The sequence below is a fragment of the Petaurus breviceps genome, unplaced genomic scaffold (genome assembly GCF_028583685.1).
Source record: "Petaurus breviceps papuanus isolate PSGF00001 unplaced genomic scaffold, PetGlider_PUasm1.0 38, whole genome shotgun sequence".
Lineage (NCBI taxonomy): Eukaryota > Metazoa > Chordata > Mammalia > Diprotodontia > Petauridae > Petaurus > Petaurus breviceps.
In genome coordinates, this window is record NW_027186304.1 from 8349955 (window position 1) to 8373043 (window position 23089).

The 23089-nt window shown below is 37.2% G+C and overlaps 2 protein-coding genes across 5 annotated transcripts in view; both read right to left on the bottom strand.

Moving 5' to 3' along the window:
• The window catches only part of CCDC102B (coiled-coil domain containing 102B), a 762014-nt gene that overhangs the window by 126686 nt on the left and 612239 nt on the right, over positions 1-23089 (bottom strand). The window lies entirely within an intron of this gene.
• LOC138170326 (uncharacterized protein CXorf49-like) lies at positions 19005-21603 on the bottom strand. The gene is given in 3 exon segments (XM_069099567.1): positions 19005-21167; positions 21170-21353; positions 21356-21603. Coding segments are annotated over 3 exon segments (1404 nt in total). The 5' UTR covers positions 21542-21603; the 3' UTR covers positions 19005-20133.

Genomic DNA, 23089 nt, shown 5'->3' on the forward strand with positions numbered 1-23089 from the left:
CTGGGGCAATGCAGGAGGGCTGCACCATCACCGGATCAACTTTGACAAATATCATCCAGGTTATTTTGGTAAAGTGGGTATGAGGCATTGCCACTTGAGAAAAACCAAAGCTACTGCCCAACCGTCAACCTTGATAAGCTGTGGACACTGGTCAGTGAGCAGACCAGGATTAGTGCTGCCAAAAACAAGGAGGGCCTTGCCCCTATCACTGATGTTGTATAGTCGGGCTACTAAAAGTCTTAGGAAAAGGGAAACTCCCCAAGCAGCCAGTCATTGTGAAGGCGAAGATCTTCAGCAGGCGAGCAGAGGAAAAGATCAAGGGCGTCGGTGGAGCCTGTGTCCTTGTGGCATAAACATCCAGCGTTAGCAAATAAAACACGACTTCATTGTTAAAAAAAATAATAATAATAATTAAACACCAAGAAGTAGAATACCTTTAATGGAGTAATACTAAAAAGTTTCCCAACAAGAATGGTGAGAGAGCAAAGATTCTTACTATATCCACTTTTATTTTGTATTACAAATAATAACTACATCATAGGAGGATAAAAATACATTAATAGAAAAAGCATAGACAGAAGAAAGATATATCTGTGAATTTTAGGATGATTTACTTAAGAAAACTTAGACAATAAACAAGGTGAAAAAATAATCAATGGAATAATCAGAAAGGTTGTGAGATATATAATGAATGCAAGGAAATTTTTGATGATGCTACATAAGAGTTTGGTTTAATAAGGATTACTCTAATCATGAAATATGAGGGATTTTTCAGATGTTTATTGGGACCTTATCTTCCTTCTTTTGAAAAAAAATATTGTTCAAAGTCTGCACATGTTAGTTAACAGAATAGCCAGTGTTTTCATATTACTACTAGGATTAAATAGAAACTGGAATTTCTGTTGTTGTTAGCAAAACCAAGGAAAAATAAATAAAAATGATAGATAGACAGATAGATAAAAAATATTGCATATTTTGGTTAACCTACCAAGACACATATATAACATATAAACAAAATTTAAAAAACAGTTTCAAAGAAATTAAATAATGTAGGATTAGAAATTTAATGATCATAGGTAAAACTACAGTAACATCTTTTTAAAATCACCTTATTGTTAAATTAATTGATGCAATGATATATCAGTGAAATTTTTAAAATGTACAGGATTAGATAAAATATCAGTATTCACATGTATGTATATTTTAAAACTGGAAATGTATGTTCTTTTTTCAATTTTCAAATTGACATACTGCCCCCAAAATATCTAAGCCAAAATAAATCATTCTAAATACATGATTCTTGAAAAAAAAAATTAAGATGACTCTACAATAGTGTTTGCCTGAAAAGCAGAAGCTTTCATACTAGCAATATCTATCTATCTATCTATCTATCTATCTATCTATCTATCTATCTATCTATCTATCTATCTATCATATATATATACACACATTTATAATAGTCCCAATTCATGACCACTATTTAAGAGTCTGTCACCAAGACTCAATAGCACAATTAGAAATGTGTATTGATTTAAGAATCCAGGCATTGCTTTTAGATTATGTATTTATCAACATATTGTACAATACAGTAAGGCTATCAGAAAATCCTGCTGATTGATTCTGCTTCCAGGTATCATTAACCATCTATATCCATCTTTAAATTATTTTTTTCAAATTGTCAATTTTTAAGTCAAAGTAATTACATAAGTAATGAATTAGAAAGATATGTTTTTATGCAAATAATTAGTGTCTCATTATTGATATAATAGACTATTAATTTACATTATTGTAGCTCTTTAAAGTATTAATGCATTTTCCTTCTAATAACTGTATTAAGTAGATAATGTAAATATATTTTCACTATATTATGGATGAAGATGCAGGTCTCTAAGGTCAAGCTAAGCTATGTGTCCAAAGGCTCAGTGCCAGGTTTTGAAATTAGCTTTCCTGGACCCTTGCACTCTCTTTTATATAAGAGTTGATAATCATATGTTCCTTTAAAATAACAATGGAGGGGCAGCTTGGTGGTACAGTGAATAAAGCACTGACCCTGAAGTCAGGAGCACCTGAGTTCAAATGCGAACTCAGACACTTGACACTATCTGTTTCACCTTGGGTAAGTCACTTAACCCCAATTGCCTTGCCTGCCCCCTCCCAAACAAACAAACAAAAATAACAACGGAAAAATCAATATATTTTATAATGATCATCAATTGTCTTAATACCCTGTACACCTTATTCAGACACCAGTCAATAATGCCACCAGGACGTTTTTTTTTCTTTCATCTCTTCAAGTCCCTTTCTACATCATTATTTATTTTATTTTAGTCCTAACTTAGGGCTCCTAGTCTAGATTCTTTCAATCTATTAATAATCATTTATTTAGTGCCTATAATTTGTGAGTGGGTTTGAGATACTAATATGAGTGAAACAGTACCTCATCTTAAGAAGCTTACATTCTATTTAGTGGAAATAATATGTTAACTGTGAATGAACATACATATGTATGTATACACACACACACACACACGCACACACACACACACACACACACACACATATATATATATACATGAAATAAGTACTTGGGCTAAAATGACTAAAAATCTGGTGATTAGGAGAGGTGTCTTGAGGGCAGATGGTGTTTGAGCTAGGTTTTAAAGAGAACGATGGGTTTCAAAAGGTGAAGACAAAGAGGGAAACTATAGCAGGCACAAATGACTACCTTTGTAAAGGGATGTAGGTGGGAGAAGGAACAGTATGTAGGCCAGTTTGACTGCAAAATAGAGAGTGTGAGGGGGAGTAATGTGTGTCCATACTAGAAAAATTGAACTGCTTTAATTGCCAAACCAAACTACCTATTTTATCCCTCAAACTATGGAGAAATCACTATATCTTTTTGAACAGAGGAATAGAATTATCCCAGGAGCCAGAATTTCTTCTTAAAAAAAAAAAAACAACTGTTTCTTTTTCCCCTTCCTCTATTGAATCTCAAAACTCTTTAAGGTATTTGGTCAACTTAACAAAGCATTAAAAATAGTTTGCAGCCCTATTTTCTTCAATTCAATGAACTTTTGCTAAGCAACTACTATGAAAAACACTGGCAGAGATAGAAAAAATAAACTCTGTCCCATGAATGTCAAAACCTTGTGATAGGGATATGAGAACTAGAGAAAGAGGATAATAACTAATTCATAAGAAAATTATACACCCAATCCTATATTAGGTGTGTTCCAGGAAGGAAGGGAGGAAGGCAGGCAGGTAGGAAGAGAGGGAGGGAGGGAGGAAGGGATGAAGAAAGGAAGAAGTAATGATTTATTAAATGCCTACTGCATACTAAGCATTATGCTAAGTGCTAAACAAATACAATAGCTAACATTCATATAGAGCTGAATATGTGCTAGGCACTGAATACCTAGCTATTAACCAAAGGTCTTATAAACACTGAAGGGAAGAGAAGGTATAGTATGTATTCAAAACACTACTTGGGGCAGTTAGGTGGCACAATGAATAGAGTTCCAGCCCTAGAATCAGGAGGATCAGAGGACAAATCTGACCTCACTTAACACTTACTAGCTGTGTGAGCTTGGGCAAGTCACTTAACCCCAATTGTCCTGCCTTCCTCCCTCCAAAAAAAGACAAAACACTATTGATATTTAATACTAATGTCCACTTGATAAGGTGTGGCATAGTGGGAAGAATTTGGAATTTTATTCAGAAGGAAAGGTTTGAGGCTTCACTCTGCAACCATTTATAGTTAGGAGGCTTTTGTCAAGTTTAATTCCCAAGCCTCTGTTGCACAGCTGTAACAAATGAGAATAGCAACACCTACCTGGCCTGCTTCTCAATATCAGTATTTGGATCAAGTGAGGTTAATGTATGTGCTACTGCGACAGTATGTGAGCTATGTAGCTTGAAAACGCTTTAGCAAAATACAAAAAAAGCTATTCTGGAGGCTGAAAATTGAAATATAGGCACAATAGTTTTCTGATCAAATAGGAGATAATTGCCCGTCAAAAGTTAACAGGCAACTATCTCTTTTAAGAGACTTTTTAAAAATCTTCCTACCTTGCTCAGATGAAGGACAGTTAACAACAGATGCCCCAACAACAGATGTCAGTTATGATTAAAGTTTCCTTGCATATTACTAATTGCTTAAAGATTCCTAAGTGTTTCCTTGTCAATGAGGTATAATTTAAAAATGTGTATTACCTGGGTGAAATTATGTTAGTATAAGAGAATTACAGTATCTATTACTTTCCATTAGTGCATTTGGGGAATTGTTTGATTATGTTCAGAGGAAAAATGGATTTTAATAATAAAGAAAAATGGAGTCAATATGAAATGGAAATGTTATAAATAAATGGTACAACAGAGTAGGGAAGTCAAGGAGTGAAATTCTAGTCAGACCTGAAGAATAAGATGAAAACCAGGATTTTAAATAGAGTTGACAAAATTTTAGAAATAGGCATACAGTATTGCAAATCCAGAAAATAGACCCAAGAGTGAGAGAATATCCCCAGAGGAAAAAAATATATATGAAATGCATGTAATTTCAGGCTAAAACAAAAATACATGACAGTATCTATGATGCCAACACAGAAAGAGAGTGGGTATATGCCTAGCAAAGATCCAAAGAATAGAAAACTGGTAGAGGCATAAAAGGATTAGACAAATCTGGCAAGAGATGTTTTGATTTCTGTCACTGGAGGAGTTTGACAACAAGAGAAACATCCCCTAGAGAAGCAAATTCATACTTTGAAGTCTAAGTCACCAAGGTCAAATATTATTTGAATATCAGTGACAATTATGCTCCCTTCCTATGGCCAACATTTGTCTCAGATGTGATAAATGAAGAATAATAAATGAGGATGATAGTAGATAACATTTATGTCACACTTGAAGGTCTTCAAAGTACTTTCTACTCTCATTTCATCCTTATGATAATTCTGTGAAGTGGAGGTTATTACCCCCTTTTTGTCTTTTTGGAGGGGGAAGGGAGACAACTGGGATAAAGATACTTGCCCAGGTTCATACAGCTAGTAAATGTTAAGTGTCTGAGGCCAGATTTGAACTCGGGTCCTCCTGACTCCAGGGCGAGTGCTCTATTCACTGCACCAACTACCTACCCCAAATATCCTCATTTTGCAGCAAGGAATTGAAGGTTGAGGAAGGTTAATGTGCCTTGCCCAAAGATTTTCTAGCAAGATTCAAACTCAGGTCTTCCTGACCTACAAGTCCAACACTCTAGCCACTGAACCACTTAACTGCCTGAATTACATTTTTTAAGAAGCAGGATAGTGAAGCATAGAATGGAGATAGAAAAAAAAATAGGTTGTGGAAATTGTAGCATCAATGAATTGTACATATGTGTGTATGCATATAAATAGGACTTAGTTATATTTTTTAAATGGAAGGAAAGGAACTAGAAAGGAAGATTAAAGATAAGAAAGAGAGACAGTGATTTAAGTAATAAAAGTTAGGTAACATCAAGATACTTAGCAAAATATATTATTGTAAATAATTTTTTGGGTTGGGGATGGCTAGGTGTTACAGTGAATATAGCACTGGCCCTGGAGTCAGGAGGACCTGAGTTCAAATCCAGCCCCAGACACTTAAAACTTACTAGCCATGTGACCTTGGGCAAGTAACTTAACCCCAACTGCCTTGCCTTCACCCCTCCAAAAAGCAAAAAAATAATAATGATGATAATTTTATGGGTGAAGCATAAAAAGGAAGATTTCCTAGAGAAATTGTTTCTCCATGCTGATTTTTCTGATTCAGTAACTCACCATCCTGGTCATCTTCCTTTGGATATGGTCCATTTTATTATAATTCTACTAAAATATGGTGGGTCAATCTGAATATAATACTCTAGGCTGTGATCAAGTCAGAGTATTGCATGAAAATATATCCCTCATTTGGAAAATCATACCTGTTTTAATCCAGTCTAATATAACATTAAATTCATTGTTGCAAATCACTAAAGTCTTCATTACTTTTTAATGATATGGATAACCACCCTTCTGAAGAGTTTACTTATAGAGATTTTATTTTTGGAACTTAGCATTAAAATTTACTTTTAACTCAAATGTACTCTTATTAGATTTGACTTCTTTCAGTCTATCAGTGTTATTTTGTATCCTTTCATTATATCTATCTATCTATCTATCTATCATCTATCTATCTATCTATCTATCTATCTATCTATCTATCTATCTAAGCAAGCCCTTTAACCTTTTTTTTTTTTTTTGCTTTTTATAGGGCAATTAGGGTTACGTAACTTGCCCAAGGTTACATGGCTAGTTTGTGTGTGTGTGTCAGTGTGTGGGTGTTAAGCATCTGAGGCCGGAAATGAACTTGGGTCCTCCTGACTCCAGGGCCGGCGCTTTACTCACTGAATCACTTAGCCACTCCTGAAGCTATTTAACCTTAGTCTTATATACAAATTTAATCAACAAAAATCTAAAGTTTATTTTCTTGGGTGAGGCCTTTTGACTGAGTCCAAGGTTTACAAAACAAATTCTTTTATTAAAGTGATTTGTTTTGTGAAGTTTGGATTTAGAGAAAGGGCCACACTTGAGGACCTAGAAGGCCACTTATCTCCTCATAGGTAACAGGTTCCCCACCCTTGACCTAAACCATCCATAAAAATATGATACAGCACTTGGCAGTATAGCAGCAAGCATCCTAGCATACCCAGGAAGTCTGCTAGCACAGGTTCTTTGATCTTTTCTAAAGAAAAACAAATCAAAAAGGGTTAACAATCATACTTTAATCAAACATATATCATTCACCTAGCTCAGGGGAAAAAGTCAACACCCTGAACTTCAGAGAATACAAACAGAAGTTACAAGTACACAAAAATACAGGCAGAGAAAATAACATAATTAAATGGATACGGCTTCTAGACATCTGATGATTATATAGTGATAGTTACCACAGAGAAAAGCACCAAAATCTGGGTTTCCAAAGCTGGGGGCTCAATGGCTGCCTAGAGTCTCATCTGGTCAAATCACACAACTCTTCCTGAAGTGAGTCCCAAAACAAAACCTCACCTCAGAGGTATATATAGCCTTCTCAAGGATCAGAGAATATCACAATCCTCATGACCCACTAAAGTAACAAGGTGTGGGCGTTTCTGAAAACAACAAGTCTCCTACCACAGGTTCCACATGACCACATTCAACCTATTAGGGGGCAGAGTTTATTTTCAAATCAGGAAAGGTCCACAAATTCACTTAAGCCCTATTAAGGCGCAGGGAAGATCTTCAAATTCCCATTCCCATTATAGGCAGCTCGGCGGTGCTGTAGATAGAGCACTAGATCTGAGGACAGGAAGACCTAAGTTGAAATCCCACCTGCCATATGTACGAACTGTATTTCCCTAAGAAAGTCAATTAACCACTGTATGCTTCAGTTTGCTCATATGTAAAGTTAGGATAATAATAGCACCTACATGTCAGAATTATTGTGGGAATAAAATGGGTTAATATTTTAAAACTTTCTACAAACCTTGATGTACTAGGTGAATCCTGGCTTATTATTGTTATTATACTTATTAATAACACTCCACTGTTCAACTAATTATTAACAGCTCTTTGGGTCCTGATATCCAAACATTTCTCTTTTCATTTAACTGTTAGACCTTGGCCCATGCCTTTGCAGCTTATCCACGAGGATATCATTAAAGACTGTGCAGTGCTTCACTAGATTCAAGATATTAGCAGTCATATAGTGTTTTAAGGTTTTCAAAGCACTTGCTAATATCATCTCATTTGATTCTCACAACAACCATGGAAGGTGGATACAATTATTGTCCCAACCCCATTTTTCAGAAAAGTAAACTGAAGGAAAGAGATATTAAATGCCTTGCTTAGAGCATAGAGTTAGTGTTTGAGAATGAATGAGAAGTCAGGTATTCCTGTCTGTTCACTGCATCAGCCCATCCACCCCAACTTCCTGATCAACCCATCTAGTAATGCCCCAAAGAAGTGACATGTACACAAATTAGATAGACCATAGTGACCATAGGAATTATAGAAAGAGATAGATATTAAGAGATATTACAAATTGAGTGAGATAAGCAATCAGTTATGTAATGTCTGTAACTCTAGAACTTATTCTTTCTGTTAAACACAGACTTCAGGAGAGATGAGGACATTATAAGAGGATATTGTATCTATGCATTGCTTCTGTGTCAACTTACTGTGCTGTAATGCGAATGTAAATTTTAAAGATCTTCCCTGCCCCTAGGCTAAAGTGCACCAGAAGCCTGGGGAGGGAGGCTTGTTTTTCAGTAGATACTTTTTGATTGGCCAGTGGGTCAATAAGGTTGTTACATTCTCTGAGCCAGGAGAAGGCTATATAAGCCCTGATGTGTAGCTTTGTTTTGGGACTCACTTTGAGAAATGTTCTGTGATTTGATCTGAATTCTGGGAAGCCGTTGTTGAGAGTCCCCCGGCTTTGAAAAACCCAGAATGTGGAAACCCAGATGTTGACTGGGTATGGATGTAATGGTTGGACAGTTTGGAAATCTGTCTACTTGATGTTTCTGTCTTGATAATTATGCCTGTATACTTTGAGATTCATGGTGCTGACCTTTTCTCCTGAATAAGGTAAACGATATATGTCTGACTGATTAAAGTAAGCTTGTTAACCCATTTTGAGTTGCTTTCCTTTAGCAAAGCAGATCCAAGAACCTGTGGTAGCTGCAAACCCTGAGGACGCTTGGGGTGCTTGCTGCTACATGTGCAAAGAAGGAAGAATTCATATCCTTGTATCTTTAATTTTTGTGGATGTTTGAATGCCTGATAATTTTTTTAAAACATATGGAAAGAGTCACAGGGATAATTTTTGCTAAAAATATTTCCAGTAGAATCAACTAAGGATGCTTTTTAAAGTCAAAAAGGCAGGAAATACAAATGCTTCTGACACTGTGTATGTGTCACTTTCATTACCTTGTTATCTGCCTTGGTGTGATAAATTCTGACTGGTGACAACTTCTTGTAAAAGGAAGCAAGCAACATGTCAATTTCTTATCAGCTTTCTGCACAACAATCCAAAGAGAATCCTGTAGTTTTAAGAGTTACATAGCATGTCAACACTTGGTTATATCTGTATGTCTCAGAGATCAGAATGACAAGTTCTTGTGATTTTCCTTGAATTCTTATAACCGGTACCCCAGAGCGGGATATCCACATTTTTTTGATAGCATACTTTTACCAATAAAAATATTTGAACAGTCAAAACCAATACATTCACGTTCACTCATTTATATTTAATATACATGTCCTTCTCTAGTTACAATTGTTGTCCTTCATTTTTTAAGATGACCAATGGCATCCTGGGGAGGTATCTTAATTCATGCGTGAATTGAATTTTCGTGAGGCACAAGTACACACAGTCTTTAGTCTCACTTGCCCAGTGTTATCAAAATCATGTGGCAAGACAATAATCCAGACAACTGGTGAAAGCCTGGGATGAAATGGATAACCTTGATGTCTTTTATGTCTGACCAAACTCTAAGCACTCCACAACTCCTGCATCAGTCACCTTCGTGGCCACTGGAGCATAATGTTCCCATCCACCCATTCTGTTGGGGAAGTCTTCACATGCTTGAAATAAGCAGCCCTCTAACTCTCCAATGGGTTTGAAGCCCATTTGTTTCCCTCAGTCTGGTTTAGTCCATGACAAGAGAGGTTACCTGGGTGTAGCTGTTTTACATGCTACAGTTTCACGGATCCACAGGTGAGAACTGAGTTCAAAATAGACACCAAATGTCCTGAGCAACCCTGAAATTGGCTAAGCAAGCCTTCACACCAGAGCTGCTAGTGCTCCTAGAACACCCTGTACACTGTTAGAGACAGTATGACATTGTGATTAGAAATCTGATCTTGAAGGCTGAATGACCTGGGTTCAAATCATTTAGCCTCTTAGTATTTTAATATTATCCTTCTATATTGGTAGAAGAAATGTCTTGATCTGGGAGTTAGTTCCCAATAGCATTGAATTTCCAATTCCAATTCTTACCCAGTCCCTAGAACCATCTAGTACAATGGATAGAGTGCTGGATCTCAAATAAGAAATATCAAATCTCAAATCCAGCCTAACCTTATGGGCTGTTTGACTCTGGGAAAGTTACTTCATCTCTCTCTCCATCAGTTTCCTTAACTGTAAAATGGGCGTGATAATAGTACCTACCTTATCGAGTTGTTTTGAGTATCAAATGGGATAATATTTGTAAAAAGACATAGCACAGTGCCTGGCCCATAGTAGACACTTAATAAATACTTCCTTCCTCCCTTCTTTCCTATCCTTACTACTGAGCTTACTACTCTGTGTGCTTTGAAACTTGCAGATAAAATATAAATTTAAAAAGGAATAAGATAAGATGAAATAATATTTCATCCTAGAGATACTACTGAGAACCTAGTGGGAACCATTCATAGCTATTTGATTAAGGGAATGACATAATTAGACCTATGATTTAGGAAAATGACTTTGGAAATTTGGAGAGAATACAAGATCCCATTGCATTTATTGTTGAATATTATGGACTACTTACACCAAGTTTCTCATCAATGTATCATAATTATTCAAGAGTCCATAAAAAGATATGAGAGATAGCCCTTTTCTACAACCTCTGACATTAGGTAAGGTTTAAAACATGTATACCAAAATTGCTCACTCTTATAATGGAGGAATTCTAGTGTAGAGAGCAAATTGCAGAGGAATCTCCTAATTATTGAGAGTTCCTCCAGATGCCTTTTATTTTACCCAACATTGTGCTGGTTGCATCAAATCATGGAATACTACAGAATTTTGTAGAATTGATCTGTAACCAAGTTTTTCTATGATTACATGATTACATGTACTTAAGTGAATAACCTTTAGAGTTTTCCACAAGTGATATAAATCTTGAAGATGAAAGAAAGATCGACAAGCAATTGGACCCAGAAAAAGCAGCCGCAGGACAACATGTATTATTTGGGGAAACTGCAAAGCTCCCTTAATGGACTTAGCCATCTCTCTGAAACATATCACAGAAAACAGGGATAATAATATATGTATGACAAAACTATCTATAATTATTATTTGGTGTTTGTAAATTATAGAAACTAGACTGCTTTCTGGCAGAATGAGCCTTAAAAATGGAGAATGGGAAATGTTTTTCCTAATCATCTCCCAAGGTTATTAAGATTCATGTGATAATAGAGGTGATAATTTCTGATAACTTTCTAAGAAAGTAGCAATTGCTAGCCAAAGCAATTCAGGTCTGTTCATGCTTACATTTAGTATAGATAGTTCTAAGTTTATTTTCTTTACTGATAAAATATTCTCTGTGGTAATCCTCTTTACCTTCCTACTGCACGGGGTTCTCTATTTAAACATTATAACCTTTTGCCTTATTGATTTCCTTAGGAGCAGTGAAAAGATTGTGCACAAAAGGATTGAAAAACTTCATCTGCCTGAATTGTATCCTTAAGTTAAGCAATGTTTTATAATGATAATTATAATCCTTAAACTGAACCATAAAACCGTTGAAGAAAGTGTTAGGGATGGGTTTTCTTGGCTGACTTTTCTATTAAGTATATGAAAATTTCAATTAACTGTTGCAAAATGCTACAATAACATACATCTTATTGTTTTCCTATAGTTACAGAAGGGAAAAGATGTGAAATTAATGAGGGTAAATCAACATACAGGAATAGAGATGTGACAAATTAAAAAAAATATATTTTTTGGCATTTCATGTTTATTTACTATTTTATAAATGTTATGTTACATTCTTGTTTATTTACTCAAAATAGTATTTCACTGATTCCTGTTTTTATTTTCTGCACACGCTACCTATCCCCAACCCTCCCTTATAACAAATAGAGGCAATTTTTAAAAAGACCCAAGATGTTGATCACATCTTACAATAAACACAATGTACTTCTATGAAAGTAGTCCTCTAACTTTTTGCCTCAAAGACAGTTTAACTATGTGTTATACAGGACTATTATAAAAAGATAGATAGAGAAATAGATGATAGATAATAGATAGATAGACAGACAGACACAATGTGGGTATGTATATACACACATGTATAGGTATGTATATATGCATATGTACATATATACATATATGTGTATATTACATTCAGCATCATGTATATTATTGTAGTAACTTCATATTTTTCTTATTTTTTTATTATACTATGCATCTGTTTATCAAAATTCTTCCTTTTCCCTTTGAATTCCTCTTATTTGTCATTCCCACCGAATAAAGATATTCTATTACCTTCACACAGTAGTAGGGTTTTTGTCTTGGTCCCTTGCAAACATGAGAAATACCTATAGTACTTTGCTATCAAAGGTGATATTTTCTTGAATATTTCAGTATTACACTTTGTTTCTGTCTTTGTCTTTCTTTAGGGTCATAAGTCAAAGGCAGGGCCGAGATAAGTCACTTTTCTTGAATAATTCCAAATACATAAGCAGAGCAGAAAGAACAGTTCACAAGTTCATTAATTGTAGATTGACATTCAATATACCTGTATTGATAAATATTATCATTTTGTTTGATATGAGGTAAAATTCCTGAGTTTCATTTGTATTTGTCTCAGTATTTGGGACATGTTTTCAAATACCCATTTATAATTTACCGTTCATTTAAGTACCAAGTTTTAGATATCCTTTGATAAAAATTACTTGATTTTCTTTCTATCTCTCTCTTCATATATATGTAATATACATATACACATACATATTCATATATACACAGATTGTTACAATTATTTTTATTTTTAAAACATAAATGCTATAAAAATTTATATATAATAATGCCTTTGTATAATTATATGATATAACACTTATGTTATATATTATATTATACCATAGTATATTATGTTTATTTTATTACATTATACTACATTACATTATATTATATTATCATACCATTATATTATAATATTATATTATATTATATTATATAAATCAATACAATCTACAATTATTTCTCTCTTGGCTATGAGATATTTATTAACGATATCTGAAGCTAATATATTCCTGTACAGTTTCTCTTGTCACTCCATCTTCATTGATTTTATTTATGTGAAAATTTGTTTTTAATTTTATGTTACTGAAATGATCTATTTTATCTCACATAATATTTGTATGTTGTTTAAGAATCTCCTCCAACATTCCCAATAATTTTGAAAAAAAATATCTCTTCCTTGTCTTTGGTGGGGGTATGGTGTTGGTGATGGAAACCTAGTTAGTTAAAATTATGTATTTAAGTTGTAAAAAAATGGGTTTTTGTGGTTATTAGACAATTCCAATTTTTATGTGGTTATTAAGTTTTCACCCCCTATTTTATGAATTGCATTTTCATATTCACTACTTCTTTGAGTTGGATTAATTATTATGCTTGTAGGTATATATTATGTTTTTATATATTTGAATGTTAGAACTTGATTGATATGTAACTGTCAAAAATATTCTTCCATTTGTTTTAATTTCTTTTAAGTTTAGAGATATTGTTAGTCATACAAAGTTTGTTATCTTTCCATATTCCAGTCTATTCATTTTGCCAGCTTTGAGACTTTGATTTTTTTTCTCTTTTCAATAATTGAGAAAAATATATTATTCATGTATCACTTTGAAGTGAATATTAAAATGCTGAGTGAGGCAGTTTTTAAATTGCCTGTCTGATTTCTCATATTAGAATCTTACCTATTTTAGTTATGCTTTTTATACTTTCTTCCCCATTTCATGTACATAGGTTTAATTTTAGTTATCTACTTCATGCATTTTGCATGTAGTTGATCATCTACATAGTTTAGATTTTCAAACTGATATCAGAGTACAATAAACTAAAATAATGTAATGATTTTCTTGCTTTCACCTTGTGATATCTCCTTTCTCATTTTGAAATTTTGTTTTCTTTTAAAATTAGAATTACTATTTATGGATTTTGCTACTATTTTATAAAATAGTTCTCAGATTTGTTTAATATCTTAGCATTATTATTTTTCTAGGTGTATTTGTTTTAATTTTACCACTTTCTTTTCTGGCCCTACACATCCAATTAACTGCCATGATTTGAATCTAATTGTATAACCCCTATCACATGAATCCCATTATTCACCTTCTTACAAACTATCTTATTTCAGCCCCTCTCCATAATCATGACAGACTATTACAATAGCTTTCTAATTGTTAACCTTGTCTGTATTCCTCTATTTTTAAACCTATCCAACATATCATTGACAAATTATATATTAGTTCTTTCACATTTTTTTTAAAAGGAACAAAATAAAAAATGACCTTGTTTTATAGACTCAGCAAAAATGGGATAGGGTTCCAACATGCAACAACCAGTGACAGTTAATTCATTGTTAGTAATTCTTTTAATTACATTTATCTTATTTATTTTTAGTTTTCAATATTCATCTCCACAAAATTTTGAGTTACACTTTTTTCTCACCCCATCTTTCCCCTACCCTCAAAACAGCAAGCCTACTGAATGAATACCTCTTCCCCCAATCTGTTCTCTCTTATGTCCTCCCCCTTCACTCCCTAACTTTCTAGTAGGGCAAGATGGGTCTCTATACCCCAGTACGTGTATATCCTATTTCCCAGTTGCATGTAAAATCAAAACAATTTTAAACATTAGTTTTTAAAACTTTTGAGTTCCAGATATTTTCCCCTTCTTCCCTCTTCACCCACCCCCACTGGGAAGACAAGCAATTCAATATAGATTGTGTGTGTGTGTGTGTGTGTGTGTGTGTGTGTGTGTGTGTGTGTGTGTGTGTATATATATATATATATATATATATATATATATATATATATATATATATATATATAGTTACCTAAATCTGCTCCATAGTAGTTATATTGTGAAGGACCAACTACCCTTCCCTCCATCCCATACCGCCCCACACCCAATCTACCTTACCCCTCGACCACATGCCCCTTCAAATATGCTTGCTTCTAACTCTTCCCCAATCTGCCCTCCCTTCTGTCCTCTCCCTCCTATTCCCTACCCCTATTATCCTGTAGGGTAAGATACCCAATTGAGTGTGTATGTTATTCACTCCTTAAGCCAAATTCAATGAGAATCAGGTTACCCCATTCCTTTTCACCTTTCTGCTTTTCCCCTCCATTGTAACTGTTTTCTCTTGCCTCTTTTAAATGAGATAATTTACCCTAATCTATTGCTTCTTTTCTTCCAATAAATCCATCTCTCACATCTTAATTTTATTTTTTCCATATCATCCCTTCTATTCATCTGATTCTGTGCCCTCTCTTTATGTATCCATGAACATACACATGCCCACACTCACATATATATATATGTATATATATATATATTCATGTACACATACATCCTCCTATACATACATATATATGTATGTATACATGTATATAAATATATATACACATATGTATTCCCTTCAGATATCCTCAAACTGAGAAAAGTCGTATGAGTTACAGTTATTGTTTTTCCATGTAGAAATGTAAATACTTCAACTTTGATCAGTTCCTTATGATTTCTTTTTCCTATTTACTTTCTCATGCTTCTCTTCCCTCTTGTACTTGAAAGTCAAATTTTCTCTTTACCTCAGTTTTTTTTTTCATTAAGAATGCTTGAAAGTCCTCTATTTCATTGAATGACCATACTTTTTCCTGTGGCATTGTACTCAGTTTTTCTGGGTAGGTAATTCTTGGTTTTAGTCGTAGGCCCTTTGACCTTTGGAATATCATATTCTAAATCCTTTAATCCTTTAATTTAAGTTTCTAGGTCTTGTGTTTTCCTGATTGTGTTTCCACAATACACAAATTGTTTCTTCCTGAGTGTTTTCAGTATTTTCTCCTTGACCTGGGAACTCTGGAATTTGGTTATAATATTCCTAGGAATTTTCTTTTTTACAATAGGCAATTGATGAATTCTTTCATTTCTATTTTGCCCTCAGGTTCTAGAATATCAGGGCAATTTTCCTTGATTATTTCTTGAAAGATGGTGTCTAGCCTCTTTTTTTTGATCATGGATTTCAAGTAGACCAATAATTTTTAAATTATCTCTCCTGGATCTATTTTCCAGGTCAGTGGCTTTTCCAATGAGATATTTCACATTGCCTTCTAATTTGTCATTTGCTTGGATCTGTTTTATAGTATCTTGATTTGTCATAAAGTCATTAGCTTCCAGTTCCTCCAATCTAATTTTGAAGGAATTATTTTCTTCAGTGACTTTTTGAAATTCCTTTTCCATCTGGCAAATACTGCTTTTTAAAGCATTCTTCTCGTCATTGGCTTTTTGGGCCTCTTTTGCCATTTAAGTTAGTCTATCTTTTTTTTTAAAAAGAAATCAGGTTTAAGTAACTTGCTGAAGGTTACATGGCCAGTTTATTTTCTGGGTGTGGTGCTGAGTATCTGAGCCCAGATTTGATCCAGGTCATCCCAACACTGGTGTCGTGCTTTTACTCGCTGAGCCACCTGGCCACCCCTAGGCAATTGGGGTTAAGTAACTTGCTCAAGGTTACACGGCCAGATGTTTCTGGGTGAGTGCTAAGTGTCTGAGTCCGGAATTCAATCTCCAGGTAATCCCAAGACTGGAGCTGGTGCTCTTACTCGCTGTGCTACCTGGCTGCCCCTAGTCTATCTTTTAAGGTGTTAATTTCTTCAGTGTATTTTTAGGTCTCCTTTAGTAGGCTGTTTACTTGCTTTACATGGTTTTCTTGCATCATTCTCATTTCTCTTTCCAATTCCCCCCCTTCTATTGCTTGATATTCAACATCCTTCTTGAGCTCCTCCATAATCAGTTCATATTTTTCTTGAAGGCTTTTGATGCAGGAATTCTGACTTTGCTGTTTTCCTCCCACTCCATAACATGATTCTTTTTGTCCCCCCAAAAGTATTCTATCTTCTGTTTGAGTTTCCATTGCTTGCTCATTTTGGCAGCCAATTACTTGACTTTTGAACTTTTTGTCACAGGAGAACTCTGCTTCCAGAATGGAGAGAGCTATGTCCCAAATCGCTCGGGTTTTTGCAGCTGCCGTAGCTATTAGATGGGTGCCCTCTCTACAGCCCCCACACACTCTGACTCACTGGTCACACACCCCAGGTGCACCACCCAAGACCATAATCTATATCACAGCAGGGCAAAGCAAGAGGACCTAGCCTCTGAATGATCACTTGGTCCCCCTACAATTTGCAGGTCAGTAGCTCTGGAAGTAGCCATGTAGCAGTGGCTGCAGCCATCATGCCTCCTCCACTTTTCACTCCAGAGGTAGCAGCTGGACCACACTCTTCTATCCCCTTAGGCCAAACATATTCCACACTGACTGTAAGGGTTATAGGATTTAAAGTTCTTCCATGCCCCATAGGACTTGCTGATGTAGCTGGAAGGGGTGGGGCAAGAGGAAGCGGAAGCAAAGCTAGAGTTCCTGCAGTGACTAGCAGCAGCAGCAGCAGAGGCAGCAGCAGCAGAAGCGCGAACCCCTTTTTGAGTCAGACAGAATTTCTGCTAAGGACTCCTGCTGAGGGCTGCCAGGGGCCGGAGCTGCTGGGAGCGCGCTTCCAGGACGCTGGGTGGTTGCAGTGAGTGGGGAGAGGAGGACTCTCCTTTGCCTGAGGTAGCCTGTTCTGTTTTAAAGGCTTGAGAATGTGGGTGCTTTCTACTTTATCTACCTGTGCCAATGTCATAACTACTCTGATGGCTTTGACTTTCTGGTTTGGGGACTCAGTTTTTTTGGTATTTTAATAAATGTTCTCTCTTTATCCGCCATATAGAAAGCCTGATATATTTTGTGATTGATAACTACATCAGCATGTCTGTAATTGCCATAGGCATTGTGAATATCGCATTGCTGATATACTGACCTTCTACTTTGTCTTCAGCATTTATGAATTGAGAAGTCTGGAAACTGCCACAGCTGCTGGTGATTTAATCTCCTGAAGTCTGCTCTAGGCCTCCATGGGACTAAAACCATGGCTCAGGCAGGGCTGCCCGTGGTTTCCAGTGTGCTGCAATGGACCCTCTCTGCCAGCCTGCTGGGCTTCCTTCAGTGGGAATTTTTTTTCTCTCTGTCACCTTGTGGCTTCTGAAGTTCTAAAATTTGTTTAGAGTCTTTTTTTTTTACCTGTATTGCAGGAGATGGAACCCAGAGCCATTTGGAAGTCCTGTTTCTACTCTACCATCTCACCTGCACTTGAAGAAATTCTTAATATGTAAACAAAAGAAAATGTATATGCCCACAGAAGAGAAAAGCAATCAAAGTTCCCCAAACAAAATTCAAGTCCTATTAACCTATTTCCCCTGATTGACTCACTAAAAATACAGTCATACCTTAAAAAAGTAGAAGAGATTTGGGGATTATATTTCTCATAACTAAGTATGGGATAAAAGAGTTAATTTAACAAAATAATCTTGATTATTAAAAGTTTTAAATGGCCTTACACAAAATAAATCAATGCACTGAGAATAAAAAGAGTAAGTGTAGAATGAGAATAATTCTCTTTGAGAAAATGACAAAATCCTATATCTATAGGAGATTAACAGAAAACTATAAGACCAAGATATAGTTCCACTATATAAATGCTAATATTATAGGAATCAATTATTTTAAAAAGGCAAACTATCAATAATAAATATTTTTTTCAAAATTATCAATAAATAATTAAAGAAATATTAATTATAAGAACTCTGATATATTTCCTTATGTTTGTCACACTGGGAAAGGTACAAGACAAAATATGTAAGCTTTAAAGAACTTTGGAGGGGTGGTTAGGTGGCACAGTGAATAGATCACTGGCCCTGGAGTCAGGAGGACCTGAGTTCAAATCTGACCTCAGACACAACACATTTACTAGCCATGTGACTTTGGGCAAGTCACTTAACCCCAATTGCCCTCCAAAAAGCAAAAAAAAAAAAAAAACAATAGGAAAATATTCACATTAATTCATTGTTGTTGAAGTTGTGTATTGGTACTTCTTTTTTTCTGACATTTTCTTTATTATTAAACAGAACAACATGAACATTTCATTATGCAAGGGAGAAGACTGTAAATGAACCTGGGAATTTGTTTTGAATGTGTAGATTTAAACTGAAGACACTATTGGCTGACCTGGGTTTCCTGACCTCCTAAAGGATGTCTGAACCTTGCTAAAAACTTAATGCCACAACCTGACCCTAAGGAAGTCTGCCTTTGACAAGACACAAGTGCTAACTACTCCTCCAAAGAGCCTCTCCAGCAGCCATGGGGAGTCTGGGCCTCCAGAAGCCTGGATCCAGCCCCTTCTATTTCTAGAACCCTTCCCATGGCCAACTTCCATCAGATGTTCTCCCACTGTCCCACTGACATCTCAAACTCCTCCCCAAAAGAAATCAACCCTAGGTCAAATCTGAGCTAGGGGAGGTTTCTGATCTGCCCCCACCTTTCTTACTCCAGGCTTGCCCTCAGCTCTGAGACTCAAAGCTTAACTGCAATGCTTACAATGTGTGACATTGGACAAGTCACTCTGCTTCCCCTGGACCTCAGTGTCTTCATGTGCACAAAGGATGGGGTGCACTGGAAGTCTGAAAGGAGGGAATGCCTGTACAACTGAGGGTGTGTGTGTGTGCATGTATGCATGTGCGAGAGCACGTGTGTGTGCATGAAGGGAATCGCTTGGAGAACTCCCCGTCAGGAAATGCCCTCTCAACTGGCACGCTGTGGCATTCCTTTGGAACAAAAGTCAGGAGCCTTTAAGGCCGCTTGAAGCAATTTACACAAATCATCTCTTTTGTCCTATAGAAACTGGGGCAGAAGCATAAGAAATCATTAGCTTCATTTTACAAATGAGGGAACTCGGAGATGAAGTGGCTTGGCCAGGGTAACGGTCAGTGAAGCATCAGCCAAGGAGATTTGAGCCCAGGTGTCTCCTGGCCATCCACTTAGAGTGGGGGAGTGGGGTCCCACGTGGGGATGGGAAGCACCCAGCAAAGGAGCCAAAGCTCACTATGCTAATGTTGGCCTCAGCCAGCCCTCCAATCTGAACTGGGAGGATGTGGAATGGGGGTGAGGGAGAAGTAAGGGAAACAAGAAGAACAGGAAAGACTCCATGGGAGGGCCTGCCTGCCCTGGAGTCCGGGGTCTGGCATTCAGGTGGTGCCCCCAGTGTTTGCCGTGGATGGATCCTGGGCTTCACCTTGAAGGCCCTGGAGCTCCCCACTGAGGCACTGCATGGCAGCTAGTTGGCTTTTGAGGTCCTCCACTTGCTTCTGTAGCACAAGGCACTGGGGACACATCTGTCCTGGAGGAGGCTGTGGTTTTGCATCCTGCTTGTGGGGCTGCTCTTGTGTCCCGGACAGGGCTCTGGACTGGGTGTTCTGGGTAGGAGGCAAGGGCTTCAAGATTCGAGCTGCCTGGGGGTCCCTGGATTTGGGGTCCCAAGCACTGGGGCCTCTCTGATGCAAGGAGAAACGAGGTGGCACTGATTTGCTGCACAGAAGTTGAGACACCTTGGTTGCTGAGGGTAGATTATTCCCTGCTTTGGCAGGCGGATTATGCCCTGCTTTGGCGGGTGGCTCTGCTTCCTTCATCCTGCCCGCCTCCCTGCTCCTGCCTTTCTGCTGTCTAGCTCCTGGAGGTGCCAAGGGTTCCCTTCTGGACTTGAGTAGGACAGGCAAGCCAGAGGTTTTGAGGAGGATAGCTGACCATCTTTTCTGCCCAGGCAAAGGAAGGGACTGATGCCCTCTCCTGGAAACAGCTAAAGAGGCCCCACCCAGGGATTGTTTCTCCTGGCCCACCTTCCCCAAAGGGCCACTTTTTGGAGTGGCTTTGGGTGGGCTGCCTGCGGCAGCTTGAGGCCTCTGAGGGCATCTGGCACTGGGCTGCTCTGCCCCGCCTGTACTGGGTGCTTCCTGAGCTGGGGGGCTCTTGTAGTCCTTCTCTTCGAGCAGCTTCAGCCCTTCTGAAGCTTCCTGTGGGGTGGAGGTCACAAAGGTAGCCCTGCTAAATAAGAAAGTTTCATAGATGGTAATGTCAGGGAGGTCCTGCTCTTCAAGCTGGGCCCCTGCCCCACTGGCCTGCTCATCTGGAGCCTGGCTGCATTCTGGCTGGGCAGCTTGAGCCAGGGGAGTACCTGAGCTAAGCAGACAGGTCTTACTGAGCTCAGTGCTTGGCTCCGGGGCCAATCACCAGCTTTCGCAGCATCAGGAGCCCAGCTACAGAGCTCCATGGTCATGTTAGGCTGCCATCTGCCCGGATGGGCTGGTCTGGCTGCCTCCTCCAAAGCTGGCAGCCCTTTGAGGCCCCGAAAGCCCTGCTCACTGGGGGTGGCCAGGGAAGGCTCCTGCTTCGGGTCTCGGGCAGGGGGGGGTGGAGTAGGCTGTCACTGGGCTGCACCTAGACCTGGTCACCAGCTGAGAGGTCCAGAAAAGAAGGCAGGTCGGGTGGTGGGAGCTCAGCCTGGATGGTGGATGCATCCGTTTCCCCATGACCTTGCAGCTGCTCTGAAATGACCTTTGCCTCTTCGGCAAAACTAGCTTTGAAGCCATGGGACTGCATGGCAACTCGCCGGCCTCTCCTCGCGTCCGTCCCGTAAGCTGAAGGACTCGGAGCGGCAGCACCTCTGCTGCACGAGTCGTCTCTTGTGTTGGTACTTCTTGAAAACGTTTTATATTTATACAGGACATGCTACTGTGCTAGTCATAGTCTTTGATCCTGAAATCCCACTACTGGGTTCATTTGTTGTTGGTTTTCTGCCACTTCAGTCATGTCTGACTCTTTGTGACCCCATCTAGGGTTTTTTGGCAAGATGCTGAAGTGGTTTGCCATTTCTTTCTCCAGCTTCTTTTTACATAAGAGGACCTGAGGCAAACAGGGTTAATTGACTTCCCTAGGGTCATATAGCTATTAAGTATCTGAGACCAGATGTGAACTCAGGAAAATGATTCTTCCCCTTTCTGAGCCCAGTGCTCCACTGTCCCACCTATACCAAAAATGGTTAATGATGAATAGAAGAAAAGTTCCCATAAAGTATTTAGAGAAGCACAATTAAAAACTAGCAAGGAGCTAAAATTTGTGCCTAATAAATGTAATTATATTTACTTTCTGTATACATTTTGAAATACTCCAACTCTGGGGTCGTTAAATGCTGCAAATTTATAGTTACTTTCTTCTATTTTATTATAACTAGTATATGGTAATTTTTAAGTTTAATAAAGTTTTTACTCAGAAATATTATCATGGGCAAAACAAGATAAACCTTAACTTAATTGTTCTTTTCTTTTTTCATTTTGCCATTATTCTGAGTTGATCAAACATTTCATTGAGCTGAAGCCCCTTTGCCATCTACCAAATTATTGAAGAAACCTAACATATTCAGATCATTCAAAAATAATTCTATTGAACTTAATGTACTGTTTTAAAAGTGATTTTCCATGTAAGAAGTTCTAAGCAGAAATTGATATCAAAAGTCATTTCCCTTTGTACATAATGAGGGAAAACACAAATCAGATTACTAAAGCTCACTTCCTCATCCTTATCTGATTTTGAGGCTGCAAAGAATGTCTGTGTTTAAGCATCAGTACAATTTCCTTTTTTTCTCCTGCACCTTGCCCTTTCTATAATTATTTGTGAATTTCAAATTAGACCTCTGATATATATAACTCCATATATTTTACTGAGGAGAATACACTTATTTAATGTCTAATTTTTCTGAGCCTTAGTAAATGCTAATGTATTTGTATTATATATAGATACATATGTGTAAGTTATATAGTAAGGTACATGTAAGATCATATAACATGCATATTACATGTAAGACACATATATGTAAGACAGATTAGATAGATAGATAGATACTTTGTTAAGTGGTGGAGATACAAAGAATATCAATAATTATTTCCCTCAAGAAAGTTGAATTTTAAGGAAAATGGCAAAATATGTACACACACATATACATACACATATGATATAGGATAAATGCAATGCAACCTTAATAGAAGAAGGCAGTAGCAGTTGGGGTGGGGTGGGAACCACAATGGGCCTCCTCAAATAAAGTGTCATTTAAGCAGTATCATGAAAGAATTATTCTAAAAAATGCCCATGAGG